The following is a 14,877-nucleotide window of genomic DNA, read 5'->3' on the forward strand; positions in this document are numbered from 1 at the left end:
CCGATAAACTCTAAAAAAAAACTTATTTCAAATGTTTAATTATTCATTTAGTTTTTATAGTTTTTAATTTTTTTTAATTTTTATAGTTAATAAATAAATTTTTTAGTTATTGAATCTTAATAACTGAATTTTTTGATCTTTAAAATTTATATTTTAATCTCAAAATAAAATTTCGTTAAATTTTTTTTAACTCTGTTAGTTAAAATTTTATAATGAGAGAGATTTTTTGAAGATTAAAAAGTAATTTTTACGGATTAAAAAATTCACTTATTAACTATATAAATTAAAATGAATAAGTCTGAAAATTATAGAAATTAAATGAATAATTAAACTTGAAAAATTAATTTCTAAAATTAGCTTTACTTTGATTCCTAGTATTATTAAAAGAAAATTAACTTTAATATCTAAAATCTATCCTACTAATTGATTTATCCCTAACATTAACTAATTGACAACTATCAATTAATTCAACTGATGTTAAAAATATTAAAGAGTCCAAAGAATATGATTCATGAGTATTAAAAGTTTCTTGGTATTACTAAAAAAAAAAAAGTTGATGTTAAAAGATCAAATTAATTAGTGCTCACCAAATCCAAGGATTAATAGTTGTCTCAACTCAAGGATCAGTTATTCACAGAAAAAAAACTCAACGATCAGTTTGACGGGATTATTTAATTGATCACAACAATCAATTTCGAATAATACTAAATTGACAAATCGAGGGATTGACCTTAAAAAAAAAAAAAAAAACCTGAAATTCAATAACTACAGAACGAGCAGTAAGAGCAAGTGATCTGAGACACGAACTGAGACAGGTTAAGCATTCAAAATTCCAAGAGCTTCAAGCCCCAATCACTTGTATTGTAGCATATATGAATATAGACCCATTCCACTCAACGTGAATTCGAGGTAGTCTTCGACTACCCCTGGTTTACAGCATACATTGTTTCGTTATTCAACAATTTTTTTGACACAGCATCGCAGAATCTCTCAGATAAGAAAATGCCATCTTTAACAATCAATTGAATCATAAAAATACGAAAGATATACTTTTAAGAACAAAGTGCTCAGGAAGAACGTTGCACAATTGAGAACCCACTACTTTCGCATCTTTTACAACATATATATAATGGTACAAAGCCATCACTCCGCACCAATTATTTCAATCTGTTCTGTACATGTATGAGACCATTGAAATTTAAAGGAACATAAAAACGGCTAAAATATAAAATAAAACATTTTTATTTTAATGGACAAGTGCTCTACCGAATCAGCGAAAGCTAAAACCGAAAAGAAAAACACTAGTTACCACTTACAAGTTACTACGACTAGCTAACTTCTAAGCTATGAGTATGAACCAACCATTGATGGATAAATTACCAAGCAAATCCGTATGATGAAGTGAACACGAAGAGCAAGAAGAACTCCAATCACTCGCTACAAAACCAAAAACAAACTATAATCCTCCTCCTCCATGTGACCGCAACTCCTCCATAGCTGCCTTGATCTGATCCTGCACCAGTTCCAACCGCTTCGAATACACTTCCAACTCCAATATCTGTTGCTTCCTCCATTTCTCATCCACCATTTCCCCACCGCCAAAACTCAAATTCATAAAAGGCATAGGGTTCAAGTTCAACGAAAACCCTCTCCCTCCAAACGCTCCTCCTCCCATGGCCCCTGCCATCAATTCCTTCAACACCGGCGACAAACAACTCTTCACCGTCTCCTCAATCAAACTCGGTATGTTATTTCCATAACCACTGTTACAGTTATTATTGTTAGTACCAGCAGCAGCAGCAGCAGTAGTGTTAGTAGCAGCAGCAGTAGCAGTAGGTGTAGTATTGCTAATACAATTATGATCTCTGTTCGACGCGGATCCGTCATTTGGCTCGATTTTCACCGCCGATCGAGGCCGAGAGCGTTTCGGTGTTTTCTTCTCCGTGGAATTCCTGAAAATCGTTTCATTCTTAAGAATTACAGGGCTAAAATTAAGGTTAGGGTTGGGGCTACGGCTAGGGTTGATTTCGTCGTCGTCCAATGAATTGTCGCCGACTGGAGTCACGTTGCTCCAGATCTTGCGCGAGATTTCGAAGGTGGCTTGATCGTGAGCGCTCTTGAAGGAGAATTCCTTGCCGGAGCAAATCTTGTTGAGGACGTTCCGGTACTTCTTCTTCAGCCTTCGGATCTTCTCCACGAGCTGATTCTTGTTGAAATCGAGTTGGAGCTTCGACTTGATTTGGTCGTAGAACAAAGCGGTGTCGTTGTGGTGCGAGGATCCTCGCTGCGATGTGTAGTCGAGGAACCCTTGCAAGAGCTCGATCTCATCCTCATCGGTCCACAGCCGCTGAAACAGCCGCCGCGAGTCATCCAGCGGCGGCGGCGGCTTTTTCTCCTCGATTAGCTCCAGGCGACGCCGCTTCGGATCGGATGAGTCGGCGAGGACGATGGTGGCGGTGGTGGCGGTGGCGGTGGGCTTCGAAATTGGAGAGCCACCGCCGCCGTTGGAGACGGCGGAACCGGGGACGGCGACGGTGACAGCGAGAGCGGTGGAGGGAGAGGGCACGTTTTCTTCGTCGTCGTCTTCTTCGTACTCTTCGTCCTCCTGAGACTCGTCGTCGTCGTCGTCCATGTCTTCTTCGCGGAAAACGGCGTCGTGTTGCTCCGAAGCCATTGAGAGAGCTTTGGTTTGGTTAGCGGTTAGGCCAAGCAAAGCAAGAGTGGGCTGAGTCACGGGTTTTTAGTTATTGTTGGACTGACTCAATCAAACTCACCTCTACTTCGCTGCTGGTAATGGGGGAATCCCAAGGCTGGTTTTGGGTTTTGGTTTTTAGTTTAGTTTAGGTAGCCTAGTGGACCAACCAAACCCCCCGTATTATTTTTATTTTACAAGGAATGTACCTCTTCTTTCGCCACAAACGCAACGCTGCACTTACATTTTTTATTTTTTTTATCGTATTAAAAACTATCCTCTACATTTTCAAATACTTAATAATGTTATTTAGAGAACAAAAATATTCTAAGTTAAATTAATCTCCTGATTCTTTATAAATTTTTAATTAGCTCCTCAATTTTTTTTAAAAAATTGTAATTTAGTATTTCATCTTGTAAATTTTTTTTAATTGATTTCCTAGATTTTTAAAACAACTACAAATTATCTGGCTTATAAACTATCTTCAGGGACTCAACTACAAAAAATTACAAAATCAAGACCCCAATCACAACTTTTTTTTTTCAATTTAGGAACTTAATTAAAAATTCTAAAATAGTTTAGAGACATAATGATAATTTAACAAAATTTGCAACATTTTATTATATTTAATGTTAACTGAAGGAACTTAAATGAAAGCAAAAAAAGTACTTTGATTAAATAACTAATTAAGATGAACAAAATATTCATTTGAAATGTTATTTTTCGCTGAAGGGGAAAGAAAACAAGCGACAAACAAAATGCTAATTTAATTTTTTTATTGTGAACATGCTATTAGCATAAATTAGCTTCCGTAATAATAGATGATTAATTTTTATCAGAATATATACAAAATAAATATTCTCTTTTACATATAATTTATTCTATACTTAAGAGTTAATCATGATTTGATTTTTAGAGTCATAATTAAAAAACACGAGTAATTATCACTTTTGTTCATTGACGTTATTTTAATTTTAATAACAACGGAATCTTATAAAACATTACTTTTAAAATATATAAAATTTTATCATGAATTTTTTTCATGTGAGACAAAAAGAACATAGAAGATAAGGATTTTATGTTTCACTTTCAGATCAACTTGACCACTGCTGCAGCATAGTAAAATGTGTATATTTGATCTATATTCAGCTGGTAGTTGAGACCTCCAAACTAACAGATTTCATTCATTTCACGTTTGTTTTCAATTGACAATTACTAACTGAAGAGTGAATACGTTGACGTATTCCATTTGCATTACCAAGTCCTGTTTTGTTTTCTTTGTCATGCTTTTTTTTTTTTCTCTTCTGAATATGAAAAAGAAAGTGTATCATACAACATCGTGAGGGCACATTAGAAAAATTGTATTCATTTCATTTTAATTTTTTATATTTTATTTTTAAAAAAGCAATAATTAGTCGAATAGTTTTAGAATAGCAGTCTGAAAAATAAAAACTATTGTTTATATTTAAAATATTTTTAAAAAAATATATTCAATAATAGATTAAACACGCTTTAATAAATATATTTAGAACATTTGCATTAAAATTATTTTATTATTAAATAATTTTTATGTGTCTTATATTTTTATTGTGTTGGTTAATTTTAAAAAAAATATTTTTGGAAATTTTATCATAAAAATAACGTGATAATAAATTGATTTACACATAACAGGAAACAAAAATTCTTGAGTAATTTAATTAAAATATTATATTGTTTTATAAAAACATATATAGCATGTAGTACTGTGAAACTTTGTAGGTTGTTAAATTACAAATAAAATACTAATTAAATTTTAGTCATGAGAGAATCATTGAAAACATTGGCCTTAAAATATATTTAAAAAATTAATAAAATTTTCATTTAATATAAAAATAGATTCTTTATGTTAATTATTTTGTTGTGGAAACTTGGTAGAACATAGACATACTTTTCAGTCAATAAACAAAACACAGAGATACTTCCTATATAATTGGACAGAGTTAATTAATATTAAAAAATTTCACAACAAATTTGTGTCTAAATTTTGTATGGCTTCTTCTTGATAGTTATTGAATGAGTGGATCCTACATAATACTACTTTTCAAAGAGAGATATGGACATAAAACTGCTATGCGTATGAGAATATCCTTTTTCCATTTTGACAACTCACTACTTTACATAGTATAGTGGGCTAATTCTACTGTATACCTAGAAACTTTTGGTGCTTGCCACCCATCTATATTAATTTTTACTATTTCAAATATAAACGCATAAGATTATGATATATTCTTCTTCATTTTTTATTTATTATAAAGAACATGTTATATATTCTTAAATCCGATAAACTTGCCTGATTTGTTTAACTTCCCCCACCTTATTCTCTCTATTTTGTTTATTAATATTTTTAATGTTGAAATATATTCTAAGTATAATACGACAATATATCTTTTTTTAGATGTTCGCTTATAAATTTTTTAATTCCTTTAAAAAAATCAAGATACACAGAAACAGAACGTACGACTTGAGCCAATATAATCCAAGTTTTGTTGAATTAGTTTGGGTCAAGTTAAACAACTTTGAGAGGTGTAATTCAACCCAACTCAATAAATATAATTGGTTTAGATTTTTTTTTCTCTAACAATATTTGACAAGCTTAATTCAACTCAACTCCATCCAATTGATTCAGATTTTATTTGAGTTTGTTAAAAAATGTTAATCAAAAAAGGATTTTATTTTTGCTCAAACTCGTTCCAAACTAACCTCTGTTTCAGAAAACTTCCAAGAGAGGAATGACTATGGCTGATGCTTCGCAAATGAATCATGGAACTGAAAGAGACAGGCATGATAGGAAATATGTGAGAAGAAGGATGAAGCATATTGATCGTTCGACGCAAGGGAGCTGAGAACAGAAAACATTGGAGCCCAACACAAACAATAAGACGATAATAAAGTGAGAGGAAACGTGCAAGAAGGACGTTAGAGAGCTGAAATCTAAAAGTGAGTCGTAATAAAGTGAGAGACCAACACAAACAATAAGACGATAATTCCTGGTTTTGAATTGGATTTGACATACTAACGCCAACATATTTTTATTTACTTAAGCTGTTATTTTGACTAAATCGAAATGACCATGATGAGAAACAACGATAGAGACTGAACAATTTACGATAACATACGACCGTTCTTATTTCACATGCAAGGCGAAAAAGATAGCAAGTGGCACTTAGTTCTGATTTTAATAAAATGCCTGTACAACTTATCTCCAATATGGCAATATCGGAAATTGAGAGAATGAAATCACACTAATGAGGCATAAGGTAGGGAGAAGTTTTAAGTTTTGTGAGAATGTTAGGATTAGTTTTGAGTATCAAAATTTTAAAAATAATAACAAATTTTTAGTTTTACTTTAAAAAAATTAAATTAAATTTTAAAAATATTTAATTTCAAATAAACTCAGTATATTAAAATTAATTTAAGACTATGATAATAATATTAATAATTTTAATGTCATGACAAATGATGACAATAACGAAGATAACGGTAACAACAAAAAATATCGTTATCAAATGTAAAAAAAATTTATTTTATTACAAAAATCAAATTTGCAGGTTTTTTTTTCTTAATGTTGAAAATAAGTGTAAACATTTCAAAAAAATATTTAAGAACTATTTTAATTCTTTTTTTTTAATTCAAAAACTCAACCATCCCAAAAAGGCCTATCGATTTATTTTTTAAAATAAAAAATTCATGTTACCCGAGAAATTTTTCTTATTAAATTTTTCACAAAAACTTTAACATGAAAGGAGTTGGGAATCATAATCCATTCGAGATTAATTTTTCTTTTACTATAAAAATATCACGCCACTCTTCAATTAAATAATTATTAAAAATATCACATTGCGTGTTTCTGTGCTTTTCTGTTTCCAATTTAGGCAAGGCCAGAGGCTGAAATGCAAATCAGGCTGTATCGAAAAGTATAATTCGAATTGATAAAAACACTTAAATATACCCATTGCATTAAAAGTACACTATAATGGTTATTCTACCAACTAAACTCTGAGCAATTCCATATAAATCAAATAAATGCATCTGCGTTTGGGCCCAATTTACGCACCTCGAACCTACCAGGTATTAGAAAGCAAGGAAAATAAAACACGAGTTCTCAATTGTTCAATGTACTCAACATCTGAAGTTATAAGCGATCGAACATAAATTAAAACAAGGATCAACACTTGCGCCAAGACATCTCATTCTATAAATCTAGCATAAGATAAAAATAACTATTACAAAGCACCAAAACCAATTTAACCTTAGGAGTAACAGGGTGTCTCAAAACTTATTTCTTTTTTCCAGCCTTGGCAGCATCGGAAGCCTTGGTCTGCACAAACCATACATGTCATATGTTATAATTTTAATGAAACAAGGATCGCATAAGAGGTAAGGAAAATTATTGATGGCTACAAAATTACCTTCTTTACTCCGCGAATCTTCTTAGCTCTATTCTTTCTCTCCTTCATTTGCTTCCTTGACTTTTCTACCTTAGTGTCAAGGCCGTTCTGATATAATAGATAGATATTTTAATTCGCTTGCACAAAATGATGTAATTATGGCTAAGACAGACCTTACCAAAAGATATTATAATTCTCAAAGACCAGATAACATAAAGATAGATAAAGAGATGTTAAATGATGATAATATTAAGCTTCACACTGAAACAGAATTTAGAAGTCGTTAAAAAACACACTGACAACAGCAATTGCAGCAATAAGCCTCCACTGAAAGGAAAAGTGACATAACAAAAAAGGAAAACAATATTGCAAAAAACAGTAACAATATTGCAAGGAATGCAGCACTGTAAAAATCAAAGTACCATAAAACAGAAGTGATTTCAGATTATAAACAAAAATTTAAAAGCAGAGGTTGTAATAATTGTTGACTCACCCTGATAAGCCTGTATTTGGGCTCATACTTTTTAGCATTTTCCATTGTGTCATAAATCAAACCAAATCCAGTGGATTTGCCACCTCCAAAATGTGTTCGGAATTTGAAGACAAATACAGTATTAGGGTCTTTCACATCATACATCCTAGCTAGCTTCTCCTTAAGTTCAGCCTATATTCCGATATTCACATAAAACAAATCAATATCGTTTTCATAATATGATTTTCAATGAATAACTACTTAAGAGCTAACATTCAATTGATAACTGGAGATATTAATATAATTCTCAATAAATAACTACTTAATTTAAATTGAAAAAAATCATAAACAAAATACCTTGGAAACATTTGCCCTCCCTGGATGAAGAACATCAACGACCTGCAACACAACAAAGTTTATAATAGAAATATTAGGAGAGCCAACGCTAGGAATCTCTGACACTACAATTAGGGAAGAAACCTTCAAATTTCATATAACAACTAAGAAAACAGAAACATCTGTTGGCCAGTGAAAATCAGACAATTCCTATCAAATTTTCAGATCCAAATAATTCTAATAACAACAACAACAGTTGCATCGATCCTCTTAAAAAACAGAACTCAGTTCGCCCAAGTGAGATTCAAGAACAACTCATAAGGGAGAATGCATAACACTCGCTAAGGATACGCGAATTAAAAAACAAAGCAGAAAAATAATCAAATATGACTGGGAAAGTGATATTTCAAGTTATTAGGTGGAGATTTGTAGAGAAAAAAGGGAAACTCACAAACTGCTTCCTGGAAAGAAGCCTGTTGGTCATGAACTTTCGGGTTCGGATTGTAACAGCCTTGTCCGCCATACTTACCGTTCAGTGTGTGTGAGCTGTACCGCGAAAAACAACGCAAATTTCCCCAGACACAGCTCCGACGCACAACGCAGGAAGAGACATCAAGAAACCCTACCCGTTTTTATAATACTAGGGTTTACACTACAAACGGGCTGGGCCCAAAACCTTTTTTAGTTCTAGGCCTGACAACCTTAAAATATGGGTTTTGCTATTAACCCCGACCATATTGCTATGGATTCCATTGAGTAAAAAGGAATGCAAATAAATTATACAAGAAAAACAAACATGATTACAATGTGTATTTTCTCGACAAAATCATGTTTCTTATAATAATTAATTAAATTATTTTTATAAATGTTAATTTTGTATCCAATTAATTTAATTTTAATTAATAAAGATACTGAGTAGTATTAAAAATGATAGATTATATTACGGTTGATTTAATTACTTCAAAAAAGTAACCTGGATTTATAATTAATAAAAAAAATTGACAAGGAAAATATGTTTCCATTTTCTAAAAGATGTAAAAAATTATACATCAAAACAGGATTTTGTTAACAACATGTATTGTGTGATTTTTTTTAACCCTTTTACATCAAAAAAGAAAGAAGAACTGAGGATCACATCAGTCATAATCCAGAGAAGAAGGGTTCTAGTCAACAATTCATCATCATCATTTGCATACAGTTTTTCATCATGATTTTAAGTATGAAAACATAAAGGAGTCTATTTATTTATACTTTCTATCTACATCAATAAAAATCATGTGATTAGGATTGATCATTATCTATTAGAATTAAAATTAGGCTGATTGATTGAATCCTTATATTTGGAATTAAATCCCAACATATCTATGTTAGGGTTTGGCAGTGGCTGCAAGTGGCTGCAGTAGATTTTAAACACGTTTATATTGGTCCTGCTGTAGATTTTAAACTTCATAGTTGGTGCTGCTTCTAGTTTCTTTATTATCTCAGTGGGTTTCATCACCTTTTGGTTTCTAGGTATGGTCTCAGGGAAGTGTGCTTGCCGCCACTGATAAAAACACCATCTCAATCTTCAAGGGTGGTCAAGTTTTTCACATAAATACCAGTGCCTCCCTTCTTAGTTTCTTTCGTGATTGATTTCTGGCATTATTTTAAAGCCATAGACTACTTTTGCTTCATGTGCTTCCAATAAATTGTTAGAAGTTAGAACTGTTGTTTATCTGAAGTTATGCATCACTACCATGTTTTTTTCTCACTAATGCATATATTGTTCGTTTAGATTTATACTTTAAAGGTTCTGGTGCCAAGATGTGTTGCCATTTTAATTGCGTTTAAAAGACTTCTTTGCAGTGTCTTGTTAGCTATCATTTTACTGCACAATCTTTGTCATTTTATTCATGATTCTTAAATCTTTGGTGAATATCAAATTTTCAAAGGAGGTGTTGTTCTTTTAGGTTGGATGGTTGGGGATGGGTCGCACACTTCAAAGGGATCTGAATAGGATTGCAGCAGTTGCGGATACATCACCTTCAGAAGGTCTGCATTATGTATTGACAGGTAAAGTTCCTAAATAGTGGCGTTTTAGTCACTTGTTTATTTACTATTTTTTATCACACGTGTTTTTTCTTGTAAGGTTTACCAAACATGTGAACGTGTTTATCATTTTCAAATTTACTATTTTGTATAATGATCAATGAAGGGTTAAGGAATTATTTAAATAAAAATTAGTGATTTATGATGTTTGTGTTCTAAGGGCTTCAAATTATAAACATTGCTTAGTCCTGATCAAAAAGAAAAAGATTAAGATAAAGAAAATCCTGGAGAATAATGTCAGATGCATTGAAAACTACACTTTAATATGAGGATAGTTCTAAGCCTCAAGGTTTATATAGCACAGTAATTTTCAGTTTCAAGCATTGCATGTATTGTATTGTATTCATCAATTAATATGTAAATACTGTACAGTTTTGTTCAAACTTAAGAATAAAGCTTCTTGATTTAATTTAATATAGTCACTTTTGTGAACGTAGTGTGTATACATCTAACTAATGATATGTAAGTTGAACCTATTGTTGAGGAAACATAGAAATTCTTGAAAAGGAATATTTACATTAAATATCAAATTATGTCTTATGATTGTTATATGATGTAGCTTAAAGCAACTTGTCTGTATAATCTACTTTCTTTTCTAATTTACTTTGTTACTTGACTTTCTGTTGCAGAGACAACCCTAGCTTTGCTTCGGCATCCTGATTACTGTATCTCAGCGTATTCATCTGTAAGTGACTTTAATCTCAAATCTTCTTGGATTTCAAGATGTTATTGCAGACGGCACAGCTTAGTGCTATTGTGCTGCTAATAATGTTACTTTTTGTTAATTGTTGACAACTTAGTACTAATGCATAATACTTTCTTCCAACTTCTGACAAAAGTATCACCCTCATTATTGTGGGGAATCCACAATGCCAGCACCTTGTGTACCATACCCACTAAAAGAAATAATCTGAGATTTGGGAAACAAATTAGGGGCTAGAAGTCAGCCCCTTTTTTCTTGATACTCAGCAGTCTTATCAGTGAGTTGGGCTTGACTCATTAAATCCAGAAAATAATTGTCCTTTATAGCATCCCAATTCCCTTTACTAATTTGGCTTAGTCCATTAGGGTAAAAAACTGACCTGTTCCATAAACTTCCCATCTTGTCCATGCTCCCTTCTCCTCATTGGTTTTGCTTTGACCCTGAAATTGTGGAACGACAACTTGTCTTGCTTTCATCTCCATTGCTGGAGTAGCCTTAGCCACCACACCTGCACCACAGTCCAGTGGTTCAGGTAGAAGCAGCTAGGCTGTTTCGCTTGAGACGCAAAACTTCATCACATCTGTTGACCCACCCTGCTTTGCTTTGTGGGAGAATCCTCTAGCTTTGTTTCCTCTTTGCAACCCAGAAAACTGAAAAGATCCATCTGTGTTGTCTCTGTCGCTATGATTCTTGATCTCTAGAACTTCATTTTTGCTTCTGCTTTTGTGCAGATAATTGTTGGGTTGCTTTTGTTAAATTTCTTCGAAATCTTGCAGTTTTCTTGCCCTTGAGTTGCTAGTTCTGTTCTCTCCGAACCTTCATCCTCGCTTCTATTTCTTGACTCCCCATGCTCTTGCACATCTTCCCATGCTCACACTGGATAATCAAAATAATACTCTGGTTGGAATCTTTTGACCAGTGCCTTCACTAATGTCCACCAGGTTGCATTCAGGTTGTGTTTCCATGTTGGCCACCAGTTGAGAGATCACCTCTTAGTCTCTTAGAGCCTTTGCTATCTTTGATAGCCTCTCTTCCTCACACATTCCAATGGATGCAAAGTACAGTTCAAGCTGGATCAACCACCAATAAGCCTTGTCTCCATCGTTGGAGTCATCTTCAAGATTCAACACTCACAGCTCCAAAATAAGAGCTCTGATACAAGTCCATAGAAACCTGGTATTGTATTAGGAAGAAATAGGGATAAAACCAAATTATAAGACTGAAAATTGCAGAATTTCAAGGGTCTACTACTCCTTCCAAACCCCTAAGGCCTCAATTTTATCACAAAATGACAATATGATCTCCATTTATCTCTTCTGTGCTATTTATACATGTGAATATGTGATACCCTTTACTAATTGTAACTAATTAACTAAAAAATGATTGTTACTGACTAACTAATGGGTAATCTAACATTGACCCTTTTGTAGGTGGACATAAAGCAGGGTATTTAAGATGGGGAGAAACGTTTCAATCAACTTTCAATTGAAGAGCGGGGCAAGTTTGATGAAGAGACACTAGTCAATGTTAATAACATAAAGAGACAAAGCACAAGAAGCCAGAGAGCGAATGGGTTCAGCAATGAATACATAGTGGTAATATTGTTTTCTAATAACTTCCTTATTTTGTGTTTTTAATATGTTGTATTCCTGCATGCATTTGTTTTATCATCAAGAAAAAACTATGACTATGACTACATTTTAGGCACCTCTTACCTGTTCTAACATCTAGGTTTAATATCACTATTGACATCTATATCTAGAAAAGATCTTTTTCCAATGAAAATAAATAAATAAATGAAAAGATGTGGAAAATATTTGGTCTATGGAGTTCTGAGTAAGACCAAAGATTATAAAATCAATCTGAACCAATTGAGAATCTTTCTCTTCTTTGTTGCTATTCCGAAACCTATGGTTCTATTATGATGGTTGTTGGACATTAGCACAATTGAGTCTGATCACCTTTGTCTTGAAATAAATTGTTTTAATTGGTTCTTGTTGGAAGTGATATATTCTGAATGGATTTGGATTTTGATACATTTTCTTTGCCTTTTTTTTTGTTTCTCTTGATGTTGTCTGATTGTAACAATTTTGGTTTGTGTCACATAGAGGTAGATTCTTGCTTGCTCCATAACTCTGATGCTTCTTCTTTCTAAAACGTAGGTCAATATGTATTTACCTGCATCCGTTACTCTAGCAAGCATATATCATCAATAATCCTAAATTCAATATGTGTAACTGGAGTGATCTTTTGTTTAGCTTTAAAAAGTTTGAATTTAAGCCCTGTGAATCTGTTCAGTGGAAAGGGAAATGGAAGGCACAGACAATTTGTTTCTTGTAGATTTTATAATTTTGTATGTAATTTAAGTTTTCTTTATTTCCAACTTGTTCGTTTGCCCCTTGTTGCTCAGAAGGGTAAAAAACTGGAGTTCCATGAGGACATTTCATAAATCTTTCTTTTAATTCTCGTTCTTATTATATATCAGATAACAATCTTGGCTGCTGCCGAAGGAGACCATAAACTTCCAAGCATCAATGGAAGTGGAGACTTGAAGCAAGCTTTACAGAAACTTGGTTCCATTCCGTCAAGCAGATTATTGGTAAGATCAATGTTACTTGGTTAGTCATTTTGCGAATGTTGATGGTTCATTTTTTTGAAATGATATCACTATGAGCTTGAATTACTTGCAGGCAGTTGAGGTGTTATGGACACCACAGAATGAGAACGATACTCTCTCAGAACGGGAGTTACTTGAAGATTACCCGCTTTTACGGCCTTTGTAAGTGGTGATGGTATGCTTGCGTTCTGCTTCTAGCCTCTTCTAGAGCTATGAACTGAAATTGGGTTGTGATTGCACAGTTAAGGATCATCTCCAGTAGTACTTGAATAATATCGTTAAAACTATTGAGATTGTCCTGCTACTCAATTTTCAGCTGCGGCCAATGTCACTAATGACGTTTTATCACTTACAAAGGTTCAATATTAAATATTGATGGCATTAGTTGTAAAAATTACCAGTAGGATCAACTCTAAAGAATATGTACAATATTATAGACAATCATTTTATCATTGAAATAGGTGTCCTTTCTGTTTAGAAATTGCTCTGCTGTATTCGGTGAACTTTTCCAGATTTTATTTGTGCATAATGCATTCTTTAAAATCTTTTTTTAAGCTTGGAAAGTTATGATCATAAAATAAAATAAAGGTTCAATGTTTAATATTTAATTATTATTATTTTGGTATTGGTTTAGACGGAATCCAATATGGCATTATTTAGTTGTAGGAATTATTACTGTTTGATCTCAGTCGCTGACTTAAGCTTCATTTGGTAACTACCAAGTAGGTTCAATTGTATAATCGATTTCAGTCATGCCCGACATAGGCTCTCTCTCAATCATAAACGTGGAGACATTTATTGACGCCATGCCAACTTAAAAAAGGTCATCAATCAACATCTCATAAAATAAGAGTTTAATTTTATTATTCTCCTAATAAAATATTTTTTTTATTATTAATCCATTAAACATCTCATTAAATAAGAGTTTAATTTTATTATTCTCTTAATAAAAGATTTTATATTATTAATCCATTAAAATCTACATGATGTTTACAGTATTTATAAATTTATACCGTGCCTTGTTTTCCAAAACTGTCCGCAGCACTTACTCCTTCCTCTTACTGCAGATGCGCAACGAGTAGCAACAGTTAGGAGAGTTTCTTTTTCAGCTTTTGTTTCTATTTTCCCATTGATAAAAAATAAGTGGGCAATGTAATGTTTTTACAGTTAGTACGCTGTAATTAAACTTTATAAGAATTTAGTTATGATATAGTCAGTGTAAATGTTTTTATATAATGAATAAATTGAATAGCACTTTATACATAACTCTTAAAGTAATTATTAAAAAATTAACAATTTTATCATAAAATGTGGATTCAAGATTGAATGAGAAAAGCACGTTTCAATTAAATTCCATAATTTAGTCTGATTCAGAACAGTTCACTTAAGTTTGATTTAGTTCCAAACAAATTAACTTTTTTTATATCTATTATTGTTATTGTTAACATTGTCTTAAGGATGAAGCTTGATGCAGAAAGATAAAAATTAATATTAGTGATGAAATAATTTATATTAAAAAACTTAAAAACATTCCTTATAAAA

At 32.4% G+C, this 14,877-nt stretch overlaps 2 protein-coding genes and 1 pseudogene across 2 annotated transcripts; 1 reads left to right on the forward strand and 2 right to left on the reverse strand.

Annotated features, from left to right (window-relative positions):
* Positions 1 to 1,456: 1,456 nt before the first annotated feature.
* Positions 1,457 to 2,674, reverse strand: LOC100790030 (probable transcription factor At5g28040). The gene has a single exon (XM_003521693.4). The coding sequence runs from the start codon at positions 2,672 to 2,674 to the stop codon at positions 1,457 to 1,459; it is 1,218 nt and encodes a 405-aa protein (XP_003521741.1).
* Positions 2,675 to 6,791: 4,117 nt separating this feature from the next.
* On the reverse strand, positions 6,792 to 8,486 carry LOC100499852 (uncharacterized). Its single transcript, NM_001249988.1, is given in 5 exon segments — positions 6,792 to 7,049; positions 7,141 to 7,227; positions 7,613 to 7,783; positions 7,949 to 7,990; positions 8,379 to 8,486. Coding segments are annotated over 5 exon segments (414 nt in total). The 5' UTR covers positions 8,451 to 8,486; the 3' UTR covers positions 6,792 to 7,007.
* A 150-nt stretch (positions 8,487 to 8,636) lies between these two features.
* Positions 8,637 to 13,887, forward strand: LOC100794407 (uncharacterized; annotated as a pseudogene).
* Positions 13,888 to 14,877: the final 990 nt, after the last annotated feature.

This window comes from Glycine max, chromosome 3 (assembly GCF_000004515.6).
Source record: "Glycine max cultivar Williams 82 chromosome 3, Glycine_max_v4.0, whole genome shotgun sequence".
In the NCBI taxonomy this organism is placed as follows: Eukaryota; Viridiplantae; Streptophyta; class Magnoliopsida; order Fabales; family Fabaceae; genus Glycine; species Glycine max.